Here is a 24107-nt window from a genome sequence, read left to right as displayed (position 1 = left end):
GACCTGGGGCGGCGGGATTGGAGCCGCAGGGGGTACCTGGGGCGGCGGAATTGGTGCAGCAGGAGGTAAACTGGGGGTAATACTATTACTATGTGGCTGGCCCCCCACCCTCTTATTTCTTGCCCGCCTGGGCGGTGACACAAAAACGCCCCTTGGCTTGGGCGGTACTATCGTCCGCTTGGGCCTTCCAGATGGGCCGGCCTGGGCATCCACCTTAGCCCCCAACTCTGCTACAGTCTTATTCAATTTATCAAACTTCCCCCATCGCTTATCCATTGCAGACATTCTGCGCATCATTTTCTGGAACATTAACCCCACATTCGCATTTCCACGGCCCCTTCTTTGAGACATATTGATGAGCACACCGTGCTCCGTACCTGACCCAGTTGAAGTTGCCCGAACCGGATCACGCGGACCTAGGTCCAAGGCTTGCTTCCCTGAAATTAGAAAGTATGTTATCTCCTGGTCCAGCAAGCAATACAAGCAGTCCGATCAGGGAAAAGTAAACAGCAAATACATACGAAATGCCCCTTTACTGTGATAATTCAGCCCTATCAGTTATCTGAGCACGTAGCAATACTTTTCCTGACACAGCAGTGATATGAGGCGAGAAATCACAACCAAGAACAGGCAGCCCCCCCCCTATAGTGTCAAATCAATTAATTTGTAAAACAATCCACTATAACGCTTTGCAGTAATACTTTTCATGAACAACAGGCGTGATATGAGGCGAGAAATCACAACCTAGCAAACAGGCAGAACACCTTTAGCATGCCACTTCAGATAAAATTAAAAGGCAGTAGTCAGTGGCAATAAAAGTTTAACCTAAACAGGTAGGGCACCTTCAGCGTGCCAATTCAGTTATAATAATTCACCACATAAACCAGCAGGGTACCCTTTTGCGTGTAAACCTAGTTAATTTACAAAACAGCAATATGCAGCAAGAAAACCCAACATAAAAACGTGCAGGGCCCCTTTAGCGTATTAATTCACATAAAATAGTCCACTTTAGCACTTCGCTGCGCTCTTTTCCATTAATAAGGGAGTTTGGTCTCCCATCCGGCTTCTGCCCTAGCTGCCCCTGCTTCGCTTTTGTTGTCGAACAACCAAAATACAACGCACTGAAGCGCCCGCGTAACTATTTGCAAGTTCCTAACCGAGTAACACGAATTGTAACCTCTTTTTTACTTGCACGACGTTAAATGCCCCAAACCGGACAGCTTATCTTTAAATGAGCACCCTGCCGGTAAACCGCAGCAGTCCCCGCTTCATGCGGCCGATCCTGAGCCGCCGCAGAGCCCTTCGCCCGCCCCGCACAATACCTCGTGTCCCGCTGGCTGGCTCTCGCACTCCGATGGGCGACTCGACGTTCCACCGCTACCTCTGCCCTTCCGATATCCTCTCCGTGCAACCTGGCCACCGCCGCTTCCACGGACCACCCGACCACGCAGAGGCTTCCGCTCGGCTTGCTCCTAGTACGGCGTGTTTCCTTTGTTCTCCGCAACCCCCGCCAACCGCTCCTCTGGACTTGTGTCGCTTCCGGCTGCACTCACGACGACACCTGAAAAGATAAAACAGAGAAAATTAAACGGCCCCACGGTGGGGCGAGGAGCGAGCCTGGGAGCGCGGGCACAAAGAGGCCGCTTCCCGCGCTCCCCAGGCTTTTAACCCTTTCGCCGCCGCGACCCCGCCCCCTCGCCCCGGAAGCACACCAGTACTTCCGGGGCGAGGGGGCGGGGCAAGCGGCCCCGAAAGGGACGGGGTGTGGGAGGGACCGGGCCCCGCCATGCTTGCGTGGGGGCCTATTGGCCCCCCCTTGTATTTCTCCAGCATATTGTAGATATGGAAGCTAGACAGGCGATGGACGTATATGTAACTGGTGGCGTTTTCACTTTTGCAGCCTCAAACTTATGTTGTCTGGTTTTGTATGTTCAACAAGACAAACAGAATGTATTCTCTAACTCAGTGGTTCTTAATATTGACATGCCTACACGGGGGGGGGGGTCGGCGGCCGTTTTAGAAAAATAAATAATATTAGCAGAATAATAAAGTACATATGCATAAAAATCAAATGGAAAACAAAGTTTTGAAACACTAAGTAAATGTTTAGAAATTTGAAATTGAAAACTTAAATCTAAGTTGTTACCGTGTTTCATGGGTGCAATGCAAGTGCAGCCAATGGAATTTAGTATGGACAATTGGTGGCCTCAATTGAAGCAGCACTGCTAGGCGCTGACAAAAAGATTGCATGGGTTAGGGGCAAAAAAAGACAAACTGATATGCTAGAGTCTAGTCAATCGCACCATCGTTTAGAAATTAAACTACATTTTGAAAAGCTCCCACCTTCCCATTAAAATTCCAACCTTTTTGTTTGTAAATTAAATATAATATTTTGTAATGTTTGATGTTGACTTGTTTTTGAATTTTTGTACTTTAATGTATTATTTTGAGGTTCAAATCAAAAAATGTGCTTCTGCAGGGTTCCTAGTCTCCAGTAATGGTTCAGTGGGGGGGTCTACAAAAGCCAAAAGGGTATGAATTGTTGCTCAAATCCTAGCCTTCTATATACCTAGGGGCCTTTTCACAAGAATGTCGCGCAGCAAGTCACCTTAGTGCACCATGGTGCTAAAGGTGCCTGCATTGGTGCTAGGCCGCCAAAAGGGTGCCAACGCAGTGGAAAAGGCAGGAATACACTGTATTCCCTTAAGTACAAGGCATTCCGGGCCTTTCCCTGTCATGCAGTGCAGCACAGCAAGGTGACTAAATAGGCCCCTTCGCTTTTAGCAGCCTTTACCTTTATGTTCATGATGGGTAGAATTAGATTAGATTGCGCCTTTGTGGATTGACCTTCATGTTGCATTTACAGTGCATTTTTTACAGTGAATGGTGTGTAACTCTGCCATGTGGCGTAAAAGTGTAATTGCGGGAATTTTGAGTAACAAAAGTGATGTGAAATTACTGAAATGAAACAAATTACACAGGCGTAACACAATTTTCACCTGGGGGTGGGGTGGGTGGGGTGTGTGTGTGTGTGAGCGTGCGTGCGTGTAGGTGTATGTGTGTAGCTTGCACTAAAGATGCATGCCCTGTACCCTGGGCTGTACTTGTGCTGTGTATGTGTGTGTAAGAGAAGCTTGTAGTGCTCCTGCCAGTACTGAATCTATTGTGTGAATAATGGAAATTAGTAATTCCACACTGGGGTATATTTGTCTGCATAAGTAACCCTGCTGCTTATAATGAATCTGTCACTGCTGTCAAGTTCGAACTGTCATTAACTTGTTCCTAGGAGTTTGTGCAGGCGTCAGGTGTGATGTGCTTGTGTGTTTTTCTGTGTACAAGACAGAGGCATTCATCATCCTCCGAGTTCAGAGCAACTGTAGGCAATTCATCCTTGAAACATATCGTTGTTTTATTAAGTGAGATACGTTTGGAGGGCCTGGCAGAAGGGTGGGCATGAAGGAACACGTATACTGGTAGACTAACCACTTCTTTTTCACTTTGGGCAGATGACGGAAGCGAAACCAGAAGGGATCTTGGCCAGGGCCTGGACTCGAAGGAATACTGCCAGTCTGATAGAGACATCGTGGAGGTTGTCAGGACAGAGTACGTTTACACGCGCCCACCTCCTTGGACGGACAACTTGCCCACCATTCACGTCATCACGCCTACGTACAGCCGACCAGTGCAAAAGGCGGAGCTCACGCGCCTTTCCAATACGATGCTGCACGTGCCCAACCTGCACTGGATCCTCGTGGAAGATTCTCAACGACGGACCCCGCTCGTGACAAGGATGCTGCACGAGTCGGGTCTGAACTACACGCACCTCAATGTGGAGACCCCACGCAACTACAAATTGCGGGGGGACATGAGGGACCCCCGAATTCCCCGTGGCACCATGCAGAGGAATCTGGCTCTCCGCTGGCTTAGAGAGACCTTTAACAAGAACAATAGCCAGCCTGGCATAGTTTACTTTGCAGACGACGACAACACTTACAGCCTGGAGCTGTTTGAAGAGGTGAGCAGGGCAACAAGGGTTGGGTGTTCTAAAGTGCTCATTGTGTGTCCAAAACTCAATCATTCATTCAATCATGTAAAAATGTAAAAGAAACAAAAATAGACTTGACAGAGGTGAACTGTATCAGCGATTGGATTGAAGGTGTCCAGTGTGGGCCCTTGGAGACCGGGTGGGTTCGCTCGGGTAGAGCTTGACTTTTTTTATATGCGGAGTTTAGGAGTCGATATTCTCAGAGTTTTTGATGAAAGAGGCTGTTTGGCTGTGAATGTTCAGAGCTTGCTGTTGACGAGAGAGTTTAGAATATTGCACTTTGATAGTCTATATGTTTAAATTATGTTTACTGTTTCATTCCTTAAGGCAGTGGTTCCCAAACTTTTTCGAACCGTGTCTCCTTTGACCCATTGGCCATTGCCCATGGCTCCCCACTGTTTTTTTTGGGAGGATGGGGTGGATGTAAGCCCAGCTTCGGGAGTACTTGCATTTTTTTCCACTGAAAATAATTGGGATGAAGCAGATGAAGGCATTATAATCATACGCAGGGTGTTTCATATTACTAAGGCGGCGCCTCTAATAAAATATTCCTAGTTACACTTCTTTGCCCATGCCATTTTTTAGAGTACGCCCTCAAACTTTTTTTATCCCCCTAACAGTGCTAGATAGCACCCCTATGCATGTAGGCCCCATTGCCAAAGTGTTTCTGTGCTTGAACAATATTTGCATGCACTTCCATTTCTACCCATGTCATACGTGCCAACACACCTGTCCCAGTAGGGTGACTCACAATTTTTTTTAACCAAATACATTTTTTTTGCTGTTTACTCCCTAAAATTGCCTCCAAATCAATGCAAGAAAAATAAATTCCTCAGATTTTATTTTTGTTTATGTGTGTGTACTGAAAGAAATGTGTACTGGAAGTACCTATGATTCAAGTACAAATGGCAATACTTAATAATACTTAGTGTGTTTAATAGACAGGACAACTGTACTTTCCTGATAACTTGCATTGATTTAAAATGCATTTGAAAAAAACTAAACTAACAAAATAAATCAGGCATCTTCCACTTAATTTTAGAGTATTGGAACGTGGAGATGCAGTGAAATATGGAGGTAATCTCCCTCAACATGCCATCAATTAAGCACTACCTTTACAGCTTTAGGCATGTCACTTCCAAATCATCGACATCATGTGTTTAAGTCTAATTAGTTTAACTGAAAGTGCTTGGTGCGTGGCTCCCCTGGCTAAGTTTGACGGCTCCCCAGGGAGCCACGGTGCACAGTTTGGGAACCACTGCCTTAAGGTGTAGCACAGTTGCCACAAAGATAGTTTCTTAAAGTAGAATAGCAAGACTGTCTCAGTCAAAATATGGAAATCAAGCCAGTGACCGACTGCATAGACCTCTGCAACGGATGCATGAACCAGCGACACTATATTGCGGCATATTATCAAGGGCTTTATCTCTGCTTTTTTGGCTTTAAAAGCCAAAGAAGCGGAGATAAAAATATCGCCCTATCAACAACAGGGTGCTAACATGCAAAATCGCATGTTAGCACCCTTTTCCACTACGCTTCCCTTTGCATCTCTAATGAGATGCAAAGTGGGCGTTCCAGAGCAAAATAATCAGAGAAATGTCGCTAAGCGACATTTCTCCTATTATCAAGCTTCACGCTAACCCTGTTAGAGACAAAAAAAAAGCAGCGCTAACCACGGTTAACGCTGCTTTTTTACGTCTGCTAATTTTCAGACTTAGCCTTGTAATCCAATGGGAGGTGGATAATATGGCTAAGATCACCCTGCCCTATCAGCAAGGTTTCGCTTGCTGCAATGTGATTATCGCTGGATTTCCAGCGATAATCACAGTGTTTTCCAGCTAACGCATGGATTCCTATATCTTGGGAGATAAGCCTTGCTGATAGCATGCTATCTCCGCGATGTAATCCAGCGTTAGCCCGCGATAATTATCCTCGCCCTAAAAGCGCTGAGCGGTAATTATCGCAGGACCTTGCTAATATGCCCCTATATTATTATTGATTTATACAAATATTTATTAGATAACAAAACTTACAAATCAGTAAAATAGTCTAGAGAATAAATACTGCTTCACATTACAAAAGTTGATTCTAAATTCAAGCAGAGGGAAACTACTTCATTGGAAATTCTAAAGGAGTTGAATAAAAATATGGAGTGTAAAATAGCCTTCTCTCGTGAGTCAAAAATGGTTGTAGACACAACCAATACACATTTTAAGCCAGTCTACATTCACCTGAGCTTCCCCTAAAAGTGCTCCAACTTAATCGAATTTCATAAATGGCAGGAACTTCATTGTAATTGTTTTCTGTAGTGCTACAATAGATAATGCCCAATATAACTAAGGCTGATTTTAGTCCCCGTACCAGAGAGTATATCTTAAATAATTATGCTATGCACAGTCAGCAAGATCTTTGTATCTATATGTATGTATACCATTTTTATAGTGCAAATCTAGCCAAGAGGCAGTGGAGAGCTGTACATGGTCATAAGAAGTGACGTTTAGGGAGTTGAGTATGTCAGTGAGGTCTGGGAGAAATAGGGCTTTGTAGGCTGACCATTGCAAGAGTCTACAGAACGGGTGGGTGTAATAATTGATTGAGGCTTGGTGTCATCAATGTGCGGTCAGATCTGCATTTTTTCACTGAAGAAGTGCTTTATGGAATTGCACTTTTCAGTGGATTAAGGAATAGGTGGGTGTAGCAGGGGCTTTATGCATTGCTAGATTGTCTTGAACAGCATTCTACTTTTATTGGTGGCTTCTTTAATAGTGTTTGGATTGTACTTTGCTTTAGTTGATGTGATAGGCTGTCAGCGAGTTGAGTAGGGGGACTTCGTATCAAGAGATCTTTTTGAATTTAGATTTTCTTCTATTTTCTATCCTGTCTGCTGATGGGTTTATTTATTTATTTATTTACTTTGAAAGTTTTATAGAGCGCGAACAAGATCCTGGCAGATATCAGAGAGCTATACAATCAGTAAATGTTACTTATACAGCAAAATAAGAGCGAATCAAAACATTTGTACAAAAACGTATTGTAAAAAGCAACATAGTAAGATGCAACATATAGTCTGTCTCGTAGCGTGAGACCGAAGGACGATCTAATGAAAAGGTTGCTTAAAAGGGTCTTTATCCCAGTCAAGTTAGGAGCATGTGTGTATTTCGTCTAAAGATTTCTATAGACCATACTCATGTGAATTTGGCCATAAGGATGGATTTTACTTCCTTTTTAAATGAAGCAGTGGAAGGGTTAAGTCTGGGTTCTGGGGGAAAGGCATTCCAAATTCTAGGTGTCATCCCAGAGAAGGTTTGGTTATATGTTTTTTTCTTATTGAATTTTTGTGGTTTCAGTAGTAGTTTTTCTGCATTTCTTGAAGGTCTAATCCCACCCAAAATCGTCAGTTTCTGTGCTAGGTAGCTGGGTGCATTGTGATGCCTGGCTTTGTGAGTCATGCATGCTATTTTCAGATGAATTCTGGCTTCCAGAGGTAGCCAGTTCAATAATTGTAGGTCCGGGGAGATGTGGGAACTTCTTTTAGAACCAGTTATGAGTCTTACTGCTGCATTGATTGAGGCTCTTAATGGAGCCGTTGATGCTTTGGTTAGGCCGCATAGAGAGACACATCCGTATTCTACTCTAGGTATAACTAGAGCTTGTACTGCTTGTTTGAAGTCATTGTGTGGTAGGAAGGGTTTCAGTTTCCGCAGTCTGTTTATCTGGAAGTTTGCTCCCTTTGTAGCACTGCTGATATGTTTTTGCATGTTAAGGTTGCTATCCCAAGTTATTCCTAGTGACTTCGCTGAGTCCACAATGGTAGGTTGAACGATGAGTGCCGTAATCTGTTTGATCCAATCTTGCATTTTGGGGATTTGTGCAGGTGGAACTATTAGAAGGAATTCAGTCTTTAGGGCATTCAGTTTGAGATGATTTTCTGCCAGCCAGGTTTGGGTATTTCTAAGCGTTGTATTAAGCAATTTGATATCGTCGAGGGTGTGGATCTTAAGGTATAGTTGTGTGTCGTCTGCATACATGTGATATTGCATGTTAGAAGCTTGTAGAATTTCGGTGATTGGTTCCATGAAAAGATTAAACAAAGTAGGGGATAGTGAGGACCCTTGCGGGACTCCCAAAGTTACTGGGACGGGCTTGGACAGGGAGTTATTGACTTTGAATTGTTGTGTCTGATTTTGGATAAATTAAGTAAACCAACGTAGTACTGCTCCTGATAGACCCAATCTGTGTTCCAGAAGGTTTAACAGGTTCTCATGTTTGACTGTATCAAAGGCTGAAAAGAGGTCTAGCAGGATGAGTAAACAGGATCCATTTTGATCAAGGACTTGCAGCGCCTCGTCAGTTATGTGTGGCATGGCTGATTCAGTGCTATGGACTGCACGGAAGCCTGATTGGTGTTTGTTAAGGAGGTCAAAGTGATCAATATGCTTTGTTAGTTGTAGATGTACATATTTTTCCAGAAACTTGGCCAAGGTAGGAATATTGGAAATAGGGCGATAGTTGTTTAGGTCCGTAGGGTCAGCCGAGGGCTTCTTTAGTATGGGTGATACCTGACCTACTTTGAGGGTATCTGGGATGCAACCTTGTTGAAGTGAACTGTTTATGATCTTGGACCCGAGTGGTAGAAGCAGAGGACTTAGGTCTTTGACTGCATTTGCAGGATGCGAGTCAGTGAAGTGATTGGCAGGGTTCAGGGCACTGAGTATTTTGCCAATGTTTTCTTCGGAGGAGGTGGTAAATGAAGACCAGGCTGCATCGTTTTTTAGGTTGGGCTTTGATGTGAGTTGGCATGGTGCAGTTGGGAGTGCTGGGGCAGTTTGAGTATGTGGTCTCGCATGTAAGATTAGATCATTTAGGAGGTCGTTCTTGATGGTGTCGGTCTTCAGAGTGAAGATGGTGGAGAATTCTTCGTAGTTTGGCTGCGGGCACGCTATGTCTTGTGGACAATGAGGTGCCTCCTTAGGACTGGGTATTGATTAGTTCAAAACGTTTTTGGGGACGATTTCTTGCCTGGTCAAGTTGTAGGCTGAAAAAATCGGCTTTGGTGCGCTTGATCTTTCGGAAATATTTATTTTTCTTTGTCATGAGAATCTTGAGGTGATTGGCGGATGGCATCGATCTCCAAGCACGTTCAGAAGTTCTGAGCGAACGTCTGTCCTCATTGAGTATTCCGTTGTACCAAGGTTTAGAATCTTTTATAGAGTGTCTTTTTAGTTGAAGAGGTGCAACCTCATTTATTATCGAGGTAACGGCAGAAAGGTAATGATTGGTTAGATCATGTACTTCGGAAGACCCGGCAGGGGGCAACAGTAGGTTGTAACAGGAGGATGGCAAAGTGTTGGGGTTGATTTTTTCAGGTCTCTTTTGCACACTTTTGGTCTTGTGGATTGAGCTGAGTTCAGTTTCACAGTTTCCTTAATGACGAAGGTAATAATGTGATGGTCTGACCAATCGCAAGGTTGGATCGACTCAAGCTGAATGGAGTCTCTTATAGAGATTATTAAGTCCAGGATCGAACCTTTATCATTTGTGGGGATGTTGCAGAATTGGGTTAGATCTAGGTCAACTAGGAAGTTCTTGAGACTGTTCACCACTGTATCATTGTGGTCATCCCTGTGGAGATTGAAGTCTCCAAGGAATACCAGTGGAGATTGAAGTCTCCAAGGAATATTTGGGTATTTTTTCACCCCGTGTTCGAAGATACCATGTTCATGAAGTGTTCAGTGAAGGCGAAGTTCTTGCCTGGTGGGTGATAGATGATGTGCAGAGAGCAGATAGTTTTGCCATTACTGGTGATGTCAAGGCATATGTATTCACAAGACGGGAATGTTGGGGAAATGGCTCTGTTTAATGAAATATTACTACGGTGTATGCAGGCGATAGCTCCCCCGACTTATCAGTTCTGTCTAGTCTGATGATGTTGTAGTTGGGTGGTACTAAAATGTCAATGATTGGTGTGGAGGATTCCTTTAGCCAGGTTTTAGTTAGCATTATCAGGTCTGGTTCTTGTGTGAGGATGAGGTCGGCTATGTCCACTGCATGTCTAGAGGCCGATCTGCAGTTTAGGAGTGTACATTCAAGTTTGGGCGAAATGATGGTTGAGGAAGGTTCCTGAGTGATTGGGACTCTTCTAATGTTGTCTATTACTCCTCTAGTGTTTGCTTTAGAGGTCCTATGCGGGTTGGGGGGATAGTAGGGATCAGCGATGAGGCGGGAGTGAGTGGTTTTATGGGGGTGGGATCATATGAACGCACCAGAGAGAGTAAATCACACTCCGAGAGCGGATTGGAGCTCCTGATTGGTCGGGATCAGTTATTATAAGAGGGGATTGAGGACCAGGTGGGATGATGGAGATTCGAGTTGATTGTTAGTTGGTTCCTAGGCCAGCTAGATTTGAGGTGCCTTGTAGCTCTAGCTCCCCATGATTGTCTCAAGAAACGATCATTGAGTGCTTGGAGTTCTTCTTTAATTTCATTTAATGAGATCATGAACTCATCAAATCTGGTGCTTTGTGCAGGTACGAGTGGGGTATGTGGCTGTGTTATGGGTGTAGATGTAGATGCATGCAGTGAGGTCTGGCCTGGTGTGAGGTTTGTGGCAGGTGGGGTTGGGAGGGGTGCTGCGGGTGTGAATGTGTGAGTTGAGTGGGCTGTGGGGGTGGATGGCTGGGATATGTGTGTGGGAAGAGTTGTGGATGTGAGAAGGTGGGCTGTGGGGGTGGATGGCTGGGATATGGGTTTAGGAAGTGTACTTGGGGCCAAGGTGTTATCGGAGAGCTGCATATCTTCTATGTGGTAGTGGGGTGTATTATTATGTCTTAAAATCTGAAGTACGGATGATGGTCTAGTGTGGGGGGAGTGCTTACTATGAGTGTCGGTGTTCAGCAAGGTTGAGGTGGCGTGAGTGTTAGTAATGGAAGGGAGGGTGTTAACCAAGGGGGCATCTGTTATTGTAGTAAAGGGGTGTTCAATATTTACTGAGGTTGCATAGGTAGCTGCAGCTATGTTGGATAGGTGAGTTATGTGGATGTCGGGCGTCGTGGTGGTGGAATGTGTCTCAATTGTGACTATTGGTCTGTGTAATGGAGAAACAGGGTTGTCGGGTGGGTTTGGTGAGGTGGTTTGAAGTGTGTTAGTGCAGGGGGGAATCCGGGGGGAGTAGCATATGGGTCATATGCTGGTAATGGTCGGAATGGGGTGTTGTTGTTGTTGGCAGGGGTAAACCGTGGGATATGTTGAGTATTAGCGGAGGGAATTGCCTGAGTGGCCGTTTGGGGGTTAGACACTTGCTCTTTGATAATTTGGAAGATGTTATCTAGGAGGTTTAGATTACGATCCGTGGATTGCATGAGGATTGTTCCATTATTATAGATGATGATGGTTGCAGTCCCTTGGAAAAGTTGGGAGGGGGCGATATAGATAATTAGGCCAGGGTGCTGAAGGCTTTAATTTCTACTTGAGTGTTGTAATTAGGGTGTGGATGTTCACATAATTTTCCCAAAAATTGTTGAAGCTGTTTATAAGGGTGTTGACGTCGGACGTGGAGTTTATAGGGTGAGAGATGAGTTCAAGCATTAGGCTGTCAATGCAGACATCTTTGAAGAATCTAATGGTTTAGCCTTCTGTGTTGACCTTTGTTTGTTGGTAGGATGCTTAGGATGTAGATAGGGGTGGCAAAGTGGTAGTCCAATCCAGGGTTATGGGTGGTTTGCATTGGATTGTTGATGATGGTAAGAAGACAAGATTAGAGGATGTGGCCTTTGAAGTGTGGTGGTTGTGTGACGTGCTGTGCCACGTTGAGTGTATCAATAAGGTTGAAGAAGGCGTCTCTTGTGTTTTTTCAAGTTTATATTTTCTGGGACATTGAAGTCAGTAAAGAGGGTGGTGTGGACATGTGGGATGGAGGATGTGATCAGGAGGTCTGAGAATTCATCAAGGAAGACATTGTTCTGTCTGGCAGGCTTGTAAATGAGATTGAAGGTGGCTGTCAGAGTTTCAGATTATGGGAAATGGCATGTCAGAAGCTCCAAGTATTTGAGTCTTACTTGCTTGCATAGGGTGTAGAACCAATAGGTCTTATGGGTATCAGCAGATTCCTCCCTTCTTTTGTGCGCAGTCCACACAATGGATACTGTGAAATGTGGGTAGAAGGACATCTAGGATCTGAGAAGATGTGGGCCTTAACCAAGTTTCTGTGATGAAGAGTGCATCACGCTTGTGATTGGTAATGAAAGTTGATGTTTGATGCATGGAGTACTGAAGAGTGAGCATTGAGAATGGGTTGGAATGAGTGTTCTGTAGTTTGGGGGTCTGTGGTAGTTAATGTATTGTGTGAATGCCTGGGTCATCTATATGTGGGTGTGAATGGGGGGATTGGCAGTATGAGGTGCTGGGTGATGCACAGGATATATCTTACCATGTACGTTTCGGCGGAACAGGAGTTCTGCCCCAAGGCCCAATCTGGACCTAAAAGGCCCAAATAGGCAATACTCTTGTCTGCGTCCACACTTAACTGGGGACACCCGGGCGATGGTACGCCCTGAAGAGTTGACTGAAGTAGGAAGAGGTAGGAAGTGGTGTCATTTCCTGTGCAGATGGATGATGGGCAATCTAGTGTTGTCATTTCCTAAGCAGATGGATCATGGAAAATGAAGTCCTCTTGTTTGTCTCCTTTTAAAGATGGCTTTGGTGGGTGTTAAATAATGAGAATCAGAAAGCGTGAGGTGATTGCCAAGATTTATTCAAGGAGATTTGTACACTCACGACTGGAGCCGTCCAGCTGCAGAGGATGCAACACCAACTGTGGCGTTGCTAGGATTTTGTGCAACGGAGCAGCCGCGATCGAGAATGTGGAGAACAAACAAAGGAAAACATAACCTTCACGAGTCTTGTAATGACACCTGACTCGTGATTACAGTAAACTATATTCAAGGAGGATGCATTGCACTTACAAAATCTTTCCCCTTAGGAAGAAATAAAATAAAGTTACAATGAATTGCAAGAATAAATTGGAAAATACAATGAAGTTATTACATTAAAGCAAAGCCTCGTAACCTACAAGAAATTTGTTTAAGACGTGTGCATGCTTCAGATAAGACACTGTTGTCCACAGCTTGTAAATAATTTGATTGTGTTGTAATTGGTGTTGGAATAAAGTTGCAGCTAGATTATTTTACATGAGGTAAGTCAAACCAATCACAATGATCATTTTCCATATCAATCTGTTTAGACAAAACAACAGCCTGAGGAGAAGATACTTTACGAGAGCTCTCCTGTTACACCATCCTTTGTTGTCCAGGAGAGCAGAACACTTGCTCACTTGTATTACCCAAGTTGGTGCAGAAAACATTGACATTCCTTTGGCAACTTTTCTGGGTTCTTAATGAGAACCCAGTCTCCTTTTTGCAAAGGTTGATCAATGGAATGTTTCCCAGTATCAAATCGTGTTTTCATAGACAATTGTTTGGCCTTAACCTGTTCTTGTAGTAACTTGGAATCAGGTGTGTAATCAGATTTTAGCTTGTTCTTCTCAAGTAACCAGGTTGGACTGAAATGTGAGTGAGCTCTTCTATTTCTGAGAAGAGTAAAAGGTACAATGCCGGTGGTTGAGTGTGGGGTAGTATTGTATGCTCATACCTTGTCATGTACAAAAGGCAAAGGATCTTGTCTGGGGGAGATTGTGGCTTGTATTCCCTCCTTAATGATTTGATTGCTCCTCTCCACCAAACCATTGGAGGAAGGTGAATACAATGCAACCTTATTATGGGAAATGTCATTTATTTTAAGGAAGGAGCACATTCTCTGTGAAACAAAATGCGTTCTGTTATCTGTCACAATAACTTTGGGAAAACCTTCAATATCAAATATGCTTTTCAAAAAAATTCATGGCATTGTCTGTTGTTGCTCCGTTACAGAACCCATAGCAAAGCCACTTAGTGTAGTATGTTATGTTATCTGCTGCTTCTATAGGGCATAATCACCATCAGGTCTCTTAGCACTTTGAGAGAGGGGTCCAATACCCAATACCCACTGCAGTCCCCAGGGGCATGCATAACAGATGAGTAGATGGAGTCTAACGCCTTCCTGAACAGGAGCGTTTTGAGGCGTTTTCTGAAAGGGAGGAGAGCGCATTCCTTACGGAGGCCATCGTGTAGTTTATGCCAGAGTTGCAGGAGCAGGACAGAGAGGGCTCTGCCTCCCTTGGATATTGTATTAAACCGGGGAACTGCCACCAGGCAGCTCTCGGCGGATCGGAGTTTAAAGCCTGGCACATAGTTTTAAAGACGCTCTTTAATTGGGGAGAGGAGTTGGCCTAACGGCTAGGGCGCTCGACCTCGGACCTGGGGATCTGGGTTCGAGTCTCGGTAACGACGCCAAAAACCTCCTGTGATTCTGGGCAAATCACTTAATCTCCCCGTGCCTAAAAAATTAAAGTAACTGGAAACGTAAAATGTAACGTAACTGGAAAAATATGTAAAGCGCTCTGATACCTGATTCGGTTCGGGTCTAGTTCGCGCTATATAAAACTCTGCAAAAAAAAAGAAAAATGTAGGTCGGGGCCTGGCCGTAGATTGCTTTGTGCGCAATACAAAGGCCCTTGAACTTGGCCCTCTGCCTGATAGGGAGCCAGTGAAGCTTGCGCAAGAGAGGGGTCGCATGTGCCCTTCTGGGGAGCCTGAAGATCAGTCTAGCTGCATCATTCATGGTCACCTGTAATTTGTTGGTTAGTTTTTCCGGTAGGCCAATATATAGGGCGTTCCCGTAATTTAATCTGGACAGGATGGTGGCTGATACTATCATCTGTAGGGCTGCCATCGAAAGGAGGGTGGCAAGTCTCCGCATCTGTCTCAGCAGGCCAGTGCATGGACCGGCGGAGGGGTTGTGCCCAGCTCTTGGGGCCAGAAACGGTCATGCCAGGGTTTTGTCTTCCCAGGGATGACTAGGACCTCACTTTTGTCTGGGTTGATCTTCAGGGAGTTGCTCGTCATCCAGTTCATAAAGTATCTAAGAATATTTTGAACCAATGAGGGGGCCTGCTGGGAGTTGTCGATCTGGAGAATGAGCTGCGCTTTGTCCGCATAGTTAAAGACATGGCAGTCCATGCGGGCCAAGGCAGCTATTAGCGGCTGGAGGTAAATGTTGAAGAGGAGCGGGGACAGTGCTGAGCCCTGGGGGACGCTACACCTGAGGGCGCCCCTGTCAGACACCTGCTCCCCAAGCTGGAACCTCTGCGACCGCCTGGAAAGAAAGGATTAAAGCCACTGGTAGGCCACCCCGCAGATGCCCAGCTCAGAAATGCGGGTTAGAAGCTGCGCATGATTGTGTCGAATGCTGCTGACAGGTCTAACAGCACCAGGGCACACGGTTTCTTATTGTCAGCCATGACTCTGAGCTTGTCAAGTACCAATAGCATTACCAGCTCTGTGCTGTGGTGGGGCCTGATTCCCGCCTGCCACCCTTGGAGTAGCTGGTGGTCCTCCAGGAAGACCGCAAGTGTTTTTAGGGTGTGCTGCTCTAAGACTTTCACCAGGAAGGGGAGCTGGGAAATTGGTCTGTAGTTTTTAAGAGTGTAGGAGTCAGTAGTCAACTAGTAAGATCAAATACCTATTTTCACTTGGCAAGACATCGTGGGGGCCTAAAAAAATCTACTCCCACTTTATCCCATGGGTTCTCTGGAAGAGGAACAGGATGTAGAGGAGAGGAAAGAGTTTTCCAGTGTTTGTCAGATAATAGACATTCTGTACAATTTTCAATCATTTTTCTGACTTGTAAGTCTAAAGATGGCCACCAATAAAATTGTTTGATGTGCTGGCAGGTCTTGTAAATGTAAATGTATACTTGTAAAGCGCACTGTTACTCCATCTCGGAGTGTCCTGGCGCTGTATACCGCTGGGGAACCCGTCCTGGCTTTCCCTGTGAGATGGTCCCTCTTGGGCACCCCCAAGGTGAAGCCAGGCATCCCCGGCGCTGATGGGGCCATTGTGGAGATTAAGCAAGCTATTGCCCAGAGTTGCAGAGTGGGACCCATGGTTAGCTTAGGCACCTAGGCGAGAATTATCGAGTCCGCGGACATTAACCCAAGACCCTGCCACAACGGGAATTGAACCCTGGTCCCGGGCTGACCTCTGCTTCAGGGTCTGCCGCTTCTAACCAGTAAGCCACACTTGTACTGAATGAATAATTGAATTGAGTAAAGACTCAGGTGGAACAAACAAATTATTTTGTAAAATCATGTCATTGACTAAGGAAAGTTCATCAGAAACATTGGCAAAAGCTCTTAAATCTTGAGATAAAACTCTACGTTCTGGCCATTTGTTTACAATAAAATTCTTAACCTTTGAAAGAGCTGCATCATTAAGATAAGCTGTACTCCATTCATGTTCAGAAATGAGAGAACATTCAGCAATGGCATCAACAACAGCAACAACACACTCAACATCATCATCCATTTCCGGTGTTTCATTTAACGACATCCTTGATAAACAGTCCGCCCTGAAGTTTTTGTCACCGTGAATGTGCTTTATAACAGAATGAAACTCATTGAGTTTTGACAATAAACGGACTAATCTGGCGGATGCTTTATTTGAAGTGCTTTTAGAAAGCATGTGCATGAGTGGCTTGTGATCTGTATATATCTCAAATTCTCGACCCCAAATGTAGATTTTGAACTTGTGAATGGCCCAGACGCAAGATAAGGCTTCGCGTTCAATGGTACTGTATTTAGTGTCAGCAGGCTGAAGTGCTCTTGCTGCAAAAGCAACGGTGTGTTCTTTACCTGCTACCCATTGACTAAAAACGGCACCTAAGCCAGAAAGACTGGCGTCAACACTAATGAAGCACTTGATACTATCCCACTATGGGTGTAAGGCAGGTGAGTTTTCGATTAGTTTTTTTGACTTTGTCTGACGATTATCTGACCAAGTCCATTTTGTACCCTTTCTTAAAAGAGCCCGCAAGGGTTCCACAATTTATGCATATCCTTTTACAGACCTGGCATAATATTCTGCCAACCCTAGAAATGAACGTAAGGAATCTCTGTCTTTGGGGGGTGTGGCATCCCTAATGGCTTTAATGAGGGAACATTTTGGTTTTATGCCATCAAGTAATAATGTGTGTCCTAAGTAATCTAATTCTTGTACTGCAAATTTACACTTATCGTGTCTGAGGGCCATGCCAGCCTTTTCTAGTACTCCTAACACTTTGAAAAGAACGTCATCATGTTTTGTAACATTGCTTGCAAACACTAGAATGTCGACCTGGTAAGCTTGTACGCCAGGAATATCTTTGAGCAGGGTATCCATGAGTTTCTGAAAAACGCTAGCCGCAGAGGGTAGTCCAATTGGCAGTCTCAAATATTTGTAAGCATCAAACTGTGTTACAAAAGTGGTTAACGCTTGGGATTTGAGAGAGAGGGGAATCTAGTGATAAGCAGATTTAAGGTGTAACAAGGAGAAATACTTTGTTCCACCTATGTTGGCTAAGAGATAATGAATTTTAGGTAAGGGATGACAATCTACAATGATGTTGTTATTAAGGGAGCGCAAGTCTGCACATAGCCTAACCTCACCACTTTTTTTGCGTATCAAAACTATGGGAGAAAGCCATTCAGAGGCGTTGCAAGGTCTAATACTTCCCTCATCACATTGGTTTTTAAGAACCTTCTTTAACTCATCTCTTGCACTCAAGGGTAAAGATCGTACCTTGTGAACAATGGTTTGGGCATTTGATTTGAGACGTATTTCATGTTTAAAACCTAAAAAGTTGCCAACCTTGTTCTAAAAAACACTGGGAAACCAAGGAAGTTGTCAATATTATAATTAGAGACAGAAAGATGGTCAACACCAATGTGCTTGTGTTCCTGGTAGCTGTAATAATCATGAATAATGTCTCCTAAAGTGACTAGTTGATCAGAACCAGGTTTGTGAAGTAAGCCCATTTTGGCTAAATCTAACCAACCCACAATATTTCTCACCTTGATAGCCACGTAAACTTTTGTGTAAGTGCGTCTAGTCAAGCATTTAATTCTGGAATTAAAGTATCCTGACATCTCAATATCTTTTTTTCCATACTCCTTGGGATAGATGTCTGATTTGATAAGAGAAATGTGTCCATGCCAGTGTGCGTGAAACTCCGTATCTGAGGGAATGGTGATTGGGGAACCTGAATCGGCTTTGACTATAAGAGGAACTGTGACAACTAGTAATTCACATCACGGTCCCTTAACTTTAGAAACATCAGTTGAATCACATTCAATAGATAATAAGACATCATTAAGAGGATTAGAGCAGGATCCAATACTTTCTTTGAATTCAATGTTGTTGACTCTAGTGAATTTTCTGCCATTTCTGCATACAGCTTGAAAATGTCCTAACTTTTTGCAGGAAGAGCATCTTTTGCCAGAAGCGGGACAGTTAGGAGAGTTGCTAATTTGATCCTTTGACCCACATCTATAACAAATAGTGTTTTTAAAAAAAGTTTGTCTAGTAGATTTGTTGATGGGATGAACAGAACAAGACGTGGAAGGCTCATCCACTGAATGAACGTTGAATTGTGAGAAGTGTCTTGTAACATTTTCGAAGAAATAGTTGCTCTTTCGATGCCCATGGCAATATCTATAGTTTCTGCTATGGATGGGATTTACAACTTAATAGTCTTTCTAGAATTTCTATTGAAGAGCATGAAAAATGAATTGATCTCTAATGCAAGTATCTGTGCTTGAACCATATTTGCATGTAAATGCAAAAATTCTAAGTTGTGTGATGTAATCTTCTACACTCTCTTCGTAATTCTGTTTTCTTTTGAAGAAGTTATGGCATTCTAATACAATGATGGGTTCATCAGAATATTGTTTATTAAGGCGTGCAAGAGCCTCCTGAAATGTGTCCCAATTGTCACCAGAACTACCAGTGGGTGCAGGGAATATGGGAAGGTTTTCAAGAACTTGTTAAGACCAAGACAACCATATAAAATAGCAACTTTGCGAGGTGGTGAATACTTCACAGCATCAATCCCTACAAGATAGTTCTCAAATCCTTTCAACCAGTGTCGTCATTTAAGTACTGGTTTACCTGGAGTTTGTAGAAAAGGAGCTGGTGTCTGGAATTGCTGAGCTGATGCCATGGAAAGTAGTTATGTTGCCTGAGCTTGAATACTAAAACAAGTTATGGCACTTAACAATAATATTTTATAGGATTAGAGAAATTATATATTAATTATAAAATATGCAGAAATAGGATCACAGTCAACCACTGAGATGAGTAACAATTAATTCTTACAATTTCTGATAGACAAAGATGGATCAATGACAAGGAAAGCGTACCTTTTGCTGTGAAAAGAAACAGTAAAGCATGCAGATCGCTGTGAAAATAAGCAATCATGTGTAGATGACAGGCAAAGCGTGCCTATCGATGCGAAAATAAGTATTATTATTTTTTAGAAAGCGTGTCTATCGCTGTTGTGAAAGCAATAGACGAGTAAAATACTTGAATATCGTGAATTTTCAAGATGATGGCATTATTCTGTTGTCATGGAGATGGTTGTGCGTAATTTTCTATGGATGATGGGCTTGTTTAGCTGGATACTTGAATCGTCAGCGCATTCTAATCAGAAGGCACATGCGTGAAAATATAAGAGACGCTCAGTGGGGAGCAAGCATTCGAAGATGACCAACTGTCACGCATAAACAAGGTAAGCACAAAAGTAATAAAATTCGTACAACCGTAATTCAAAGGAGTAGAAAGTCGCCGAAAACTGGTGAAGATTTAGTATCTGATCAGCTGCAAGCTGCTCCTGTTGAAATGAAGTGAAGGCATAGGAATCCAACACCTGAGGTCCAGGATTGTAGAAGCCAGAGGCTGGATGTTGGCGGTGGGTGTGGAGAAGGTTCCCGCTCGTCGCAAATTTGTTAAGTAATGAGAATCAGGAAGCGTGAGGTACTTTCCAAGATCTATTCAAGGAGATTTGTACACCCATGACCGGAGTCGTCCAGCTGCAGAGGATGCAACACCAACTGTGGCGTTGCTAGGATTCTCTGCAATGGAGTAGCAATGATCGAGAATGTGGAGAACAAGCAAAGGAAAACATAACCTTCATGAGTCTTGTGATGACACGCGACTCGTCATTACAGTAAACCATATGCAAGCAGGATACATTGCACTTACAACGGTGGGCTTCGGCTCCTGGCCCTCCTTATTCAGGAACATGGCAATTTGCAAGGCATGGCCACAACCTCTTCTTGTTCTCTCTTCACTGGCCCTATCTCTCTCACCACTTCTTGCTTCTACACCCAACCGTTTGGCTTCTGAAAGGCTTTGCCTATGTTGTCTGGGAGTTTCTCCTGAGGTTGCTTTAGCAATAGAACAGTGTTGCCGGCTGTCTACCTTGCATAACCAACATTAGTGTTTCTTTGTCATATGGTATTCTTTAAAAAATGTAGTTCTAGTTTCTGGTGACCCATTGTTCTTCCCTGACTTATTACAAGAACGGTTCAAAGTGGTATTTGCAATACTTCTCTATGATGTCTGCTAACTGCCTGCTTTTCATTGTCCACAAGGTATCCCAGAGACCCTGCTTGGTCCTTCTGCTCGCCTCTTGCACAGTTTTTGAGCAGATTAGCCCTAGGGGATATTCAAGTGTTCCTTTTTCTCACCTACTTCTTTTGCTTAAGGATATCAATCATCTCCTCTTGAAGGCTTGGAAGAGATATCCTTAAAGATTTTGGGGCTTATTTATGGTGCATCACTTTTAATCTGGGAAAAGGTGACGTACCGGCGGCACAAGGAGCTTGTAAACAAGCCCCTCTGTCGTCTAAGAATGTGTTCCTAGTAGAAATCAATTTTGCGCTTTTCGTGCTACGGATCAATTCCTTCGCTTTTTTTCCTGAAAGCCTTGTGTTGCAAACCTGCCCATATTTTTTTAAAAAGGTTCTTCCAGATTTCCACCTTCACCAGGAAATTATTCCTCCATACATCTGCCCTTCTCCCTCATTAGAACTGCTCTAAATTCCTTGGTTATTAGATGTGCAGTACCAACATGTTTGAATTTGACATCAAATTCCCATATTATTTCTCCCCATTCAGACGCCTCCCCCACAACACATCACCACTTGCCACATCCCTTAGGCTATTTCTTCCCCTTTTTAAGTTGAGCATTCGAAACCTCTTGTATATACTTTAGTATATATCTGTGTGTTAGAAATGGGGTAGCATGGTGCAGAGTGGGCGGCCAAACTCCAGAGGACATGTGCAAATCATCCACGCAGTACACACAGGCGACACACAAGGCACCCCCCAAAAAGAGACCACGCCAGATTAGGTGAAAAGAATAACTCTAGTATTGGGTCAAACATGCAATAGTAACCACAGTAGTCTCTAGACTGCGCCAACTGGCGCCAGGGCAATATATACAAGAGGATTATTTACATGGCCGAGCCAATCGGCCGCTGCCAGAACCATTGCGAAGGGACAAGGGATAAATGAAAGAAAAGGTAAGTCCATCAGCTTTAGACCTAGGGAAAAAAACACCTTATCATCAACATAGGACTTCAGGTCGGAACACCTGCAAACGTATACCAGGATCTTCGGCATGCACAGTGGGCCTAGAAATACAAGATGTGTAATCAGGGGGCCAATGGCATCAAATGCATAAGAGTAGGTTTAGGTCACCTTAGATCCGGCGGAAGTCCCTTACGCTTGAATTCAAATAGGCATCAACATTAAGCAGAAACTCCATTAACAATGGGCATAACATTAGCAATCAGTATCAGTATGAGGGGGAGGCGTTAGCATAACCACATTAGCACAGACATCAGGTAGCATGAATCACCGGTGCATAAAGCCTGAGCAACACCTAGGGCATGTCATGGGGCATCAACCTTATGGAAAAAACATTAGGTACATTAGTGTAGGGCCTCATCCCAATAGGCATAAATCACATTAGGCATGACATTCACTGTAGGCACAACCATATCCAGGTGGGGAAAAATTATGCCTCGAGACATTCTACCGACATCATGACATCTCTACGAGAGGCCTATCCTGCACAAAACCATCAGTATAAATGCAGCCTCCATATAGGCGTAAATCCTCAGGGCCATAATCCTGGAAGGTAAACATTAGGCCTAGGAACAGTGGGCACAGGATATAAAGCATAACATTAGCATTAGGCACTCAAATAGGCTGTAAGGATACTAACAACACGGCCACCCATCCAACTTCAGCCGTGCCCCCATGGGAATGATCACACAATCACCCCTGTCAGTCTAGGTCAGTTCCCGGGGCAACAGTGCCTAGGGGGTCCCTCCCCTGGGTTCCTCAGATGAACAGTGCCCCCCACGTGACCACTGCTCACTGTCCTGCGGGGAAGTTGAATGCAGTAGAGTCAGTCCTGGGTCCGCTGGGCCCCCTAAACCACACTGGCCCGTGGGAGCCCCTCCCTACTCTGGGGCTCAGGGGCCAGGAACCAAAGCCCAAACCAATTCCCTGCCCTCGAGGGATTATGCAGGCACGGGGCAGCAGCTCACAGCGGGATGCTGGCACTGGCAATGTGCCTCGACTCCTGACCCCCTCTACCAGGTAAAAGCTGAGCCCACTCACCGGGCTCCTCTTGTAGTCCCCACTCCTTGGGTTCTTCAGTGCTTCACAGCGGAGGGGGGCAGGCACTGACAATGTGCCTCTAGGCCCCCCTTCGAACCCTCCAGGCAGCCGCAGGCTCTGCGGGGTTCTCCCCTCCTCAAGGGAGCCCTGCAGACTCTCCTCAGCACTCCTTCACTGGTGGAGGCGGGGTAGGCTCCCGCCCTCCGGTCCACCTTCCTCGCGCTTCTTCCCCCGGGTCCCCTCCTGGGATCCGAGACTTGGATGCAGCCACCGCGAGGCTGCAGGAGTCTTCTGGTGCAGCTGGGCCAGCGCGGGGTATGCTCCCGCCTGGCTCCTCTTCCAACACGGGGCTCGCTCGTCACCATGGGAGCCCCGCACGCCACCTCTTGCTTCCGGCTCCGGATGACGGCGAAGCCCCGTCAACCTCCAGGCAAGGCCTCCGGGTCACTCCTTCCTTTTTCGGGCCGCCGTAGGTAGCACGGTGGCCATTACAAGACCTCGGGTCGCAGCAGTGATTTATTCCATGGCGGCAATTATGCAGGGTGGGCACCCGCTTAATAATTATTCATTAAGCGTGGGAGGCACCCGCGAAAGGAGCACTAAGATGCGGGGTAGGCACCCGCGATGGTAATGTTGAGAGGCAGCACACACGCGGGGTGGGCACCCGCAATGGCGGCAATAACACGGGGTAGGCACCCGCCTGAGTTAATTAGTGAAAAGCGCGCCAAAACACGGGGTAGGCTCCCGCGTAGCTTTTAAGCAAACAGTTCTTCCTGGTCACCCGGCGCTGGTGAATCCCCACTCCCTCTTCTGGTGTTGGTTAAAATTAGGCTCTAGGGAGCGCCACAGGCTGAGCAAACTCACAATGTGGCGCTGCAGTCACTGGCTCCTACCACTTTTTTTGGGAGAGGGTTGCAATACAGTGCTCGCCAAGCGCTAGTCAGCAGGCGGGGAGGGCACAGGCAATTCAACCCTAGCGCTTCACTTCCCCTGCCACTCCACACATAGCGCTCTCGAGGTGTAAGCTCCCACCAGCAGCCTCAGGGACCCACGGTAGCGCTCCTCACCTTCTGGGCGCAGTCCATGGGGGTATAGCGCTTTCTCAGCCCAGCGCTGCAGAGGACAGACACTCCTCTTCTCCTGGCACTTTTGAATGTAGCGCGCCATCCTTCTTCAGGGGCCAGGTAGCCGAGCAGCAGGCACTACTGGGCAAGTTCAGCAGTCAGTGGGCACTCATCAGGACAGGGCGGTAGGCTTTAGAAACAGTGGCGGTTTTTCCATTTGGGCGGTGGGGCATTGCCCCACTAATAATTATCAGGCAATTTATTCGAGCGGCGCGTTAATAAAAGTTTTATAAATTAACGCGCCGCTCGAATAAATTACCCGATAATTATTGCCCTGCTGTGGCCGCGGTGTCAAGCGCTTCACTTATGTGTCACAGTATGCACTGTCTGACACTGG

General features: G+C 45.2%; 1 protein-coding gene across 1 annotated transcript in view; it reads left to right on the top strand.

Annotated features, from left to right (window-relative positions):
• B3GAT1 (beta-1,3-glucuronyltransferase 1) overlaps window positions 1–24107 on the top strand; it is a 340153-nt gene that overhangs the window by 254195 nt on the left and 61851 nt on the right. Inside the window, exon 5 of the mRNA XM_078683872.1 lies at window positions 3507–4015. Within this exon, the coding sequence (XP_078539998.1) occupies window positions 3507–4015 (509 nt within the window). The remainder of the gene's footprint in view (window positions 1–3506; window positions 4016–24107) is intronic.

Source organism: Lissotriton helveticus, chromosome 3_1 (assembly GCF_964261635.1).
Source record: "Lissotriton helveticus chromosome 3_1, aLisHel1.1, whole genome shotgun sequence".
Taxonomy (NCBI): domain Eukaryota; kingdom Metazoa; phylum Chordata; class Amphibia; order Caudata; family Salamandridae; genus Lissotriton; species Lissotriton helveticus.
This window is presented reverse-complemented; position numbering and strand designations above follow the sequence as displayed.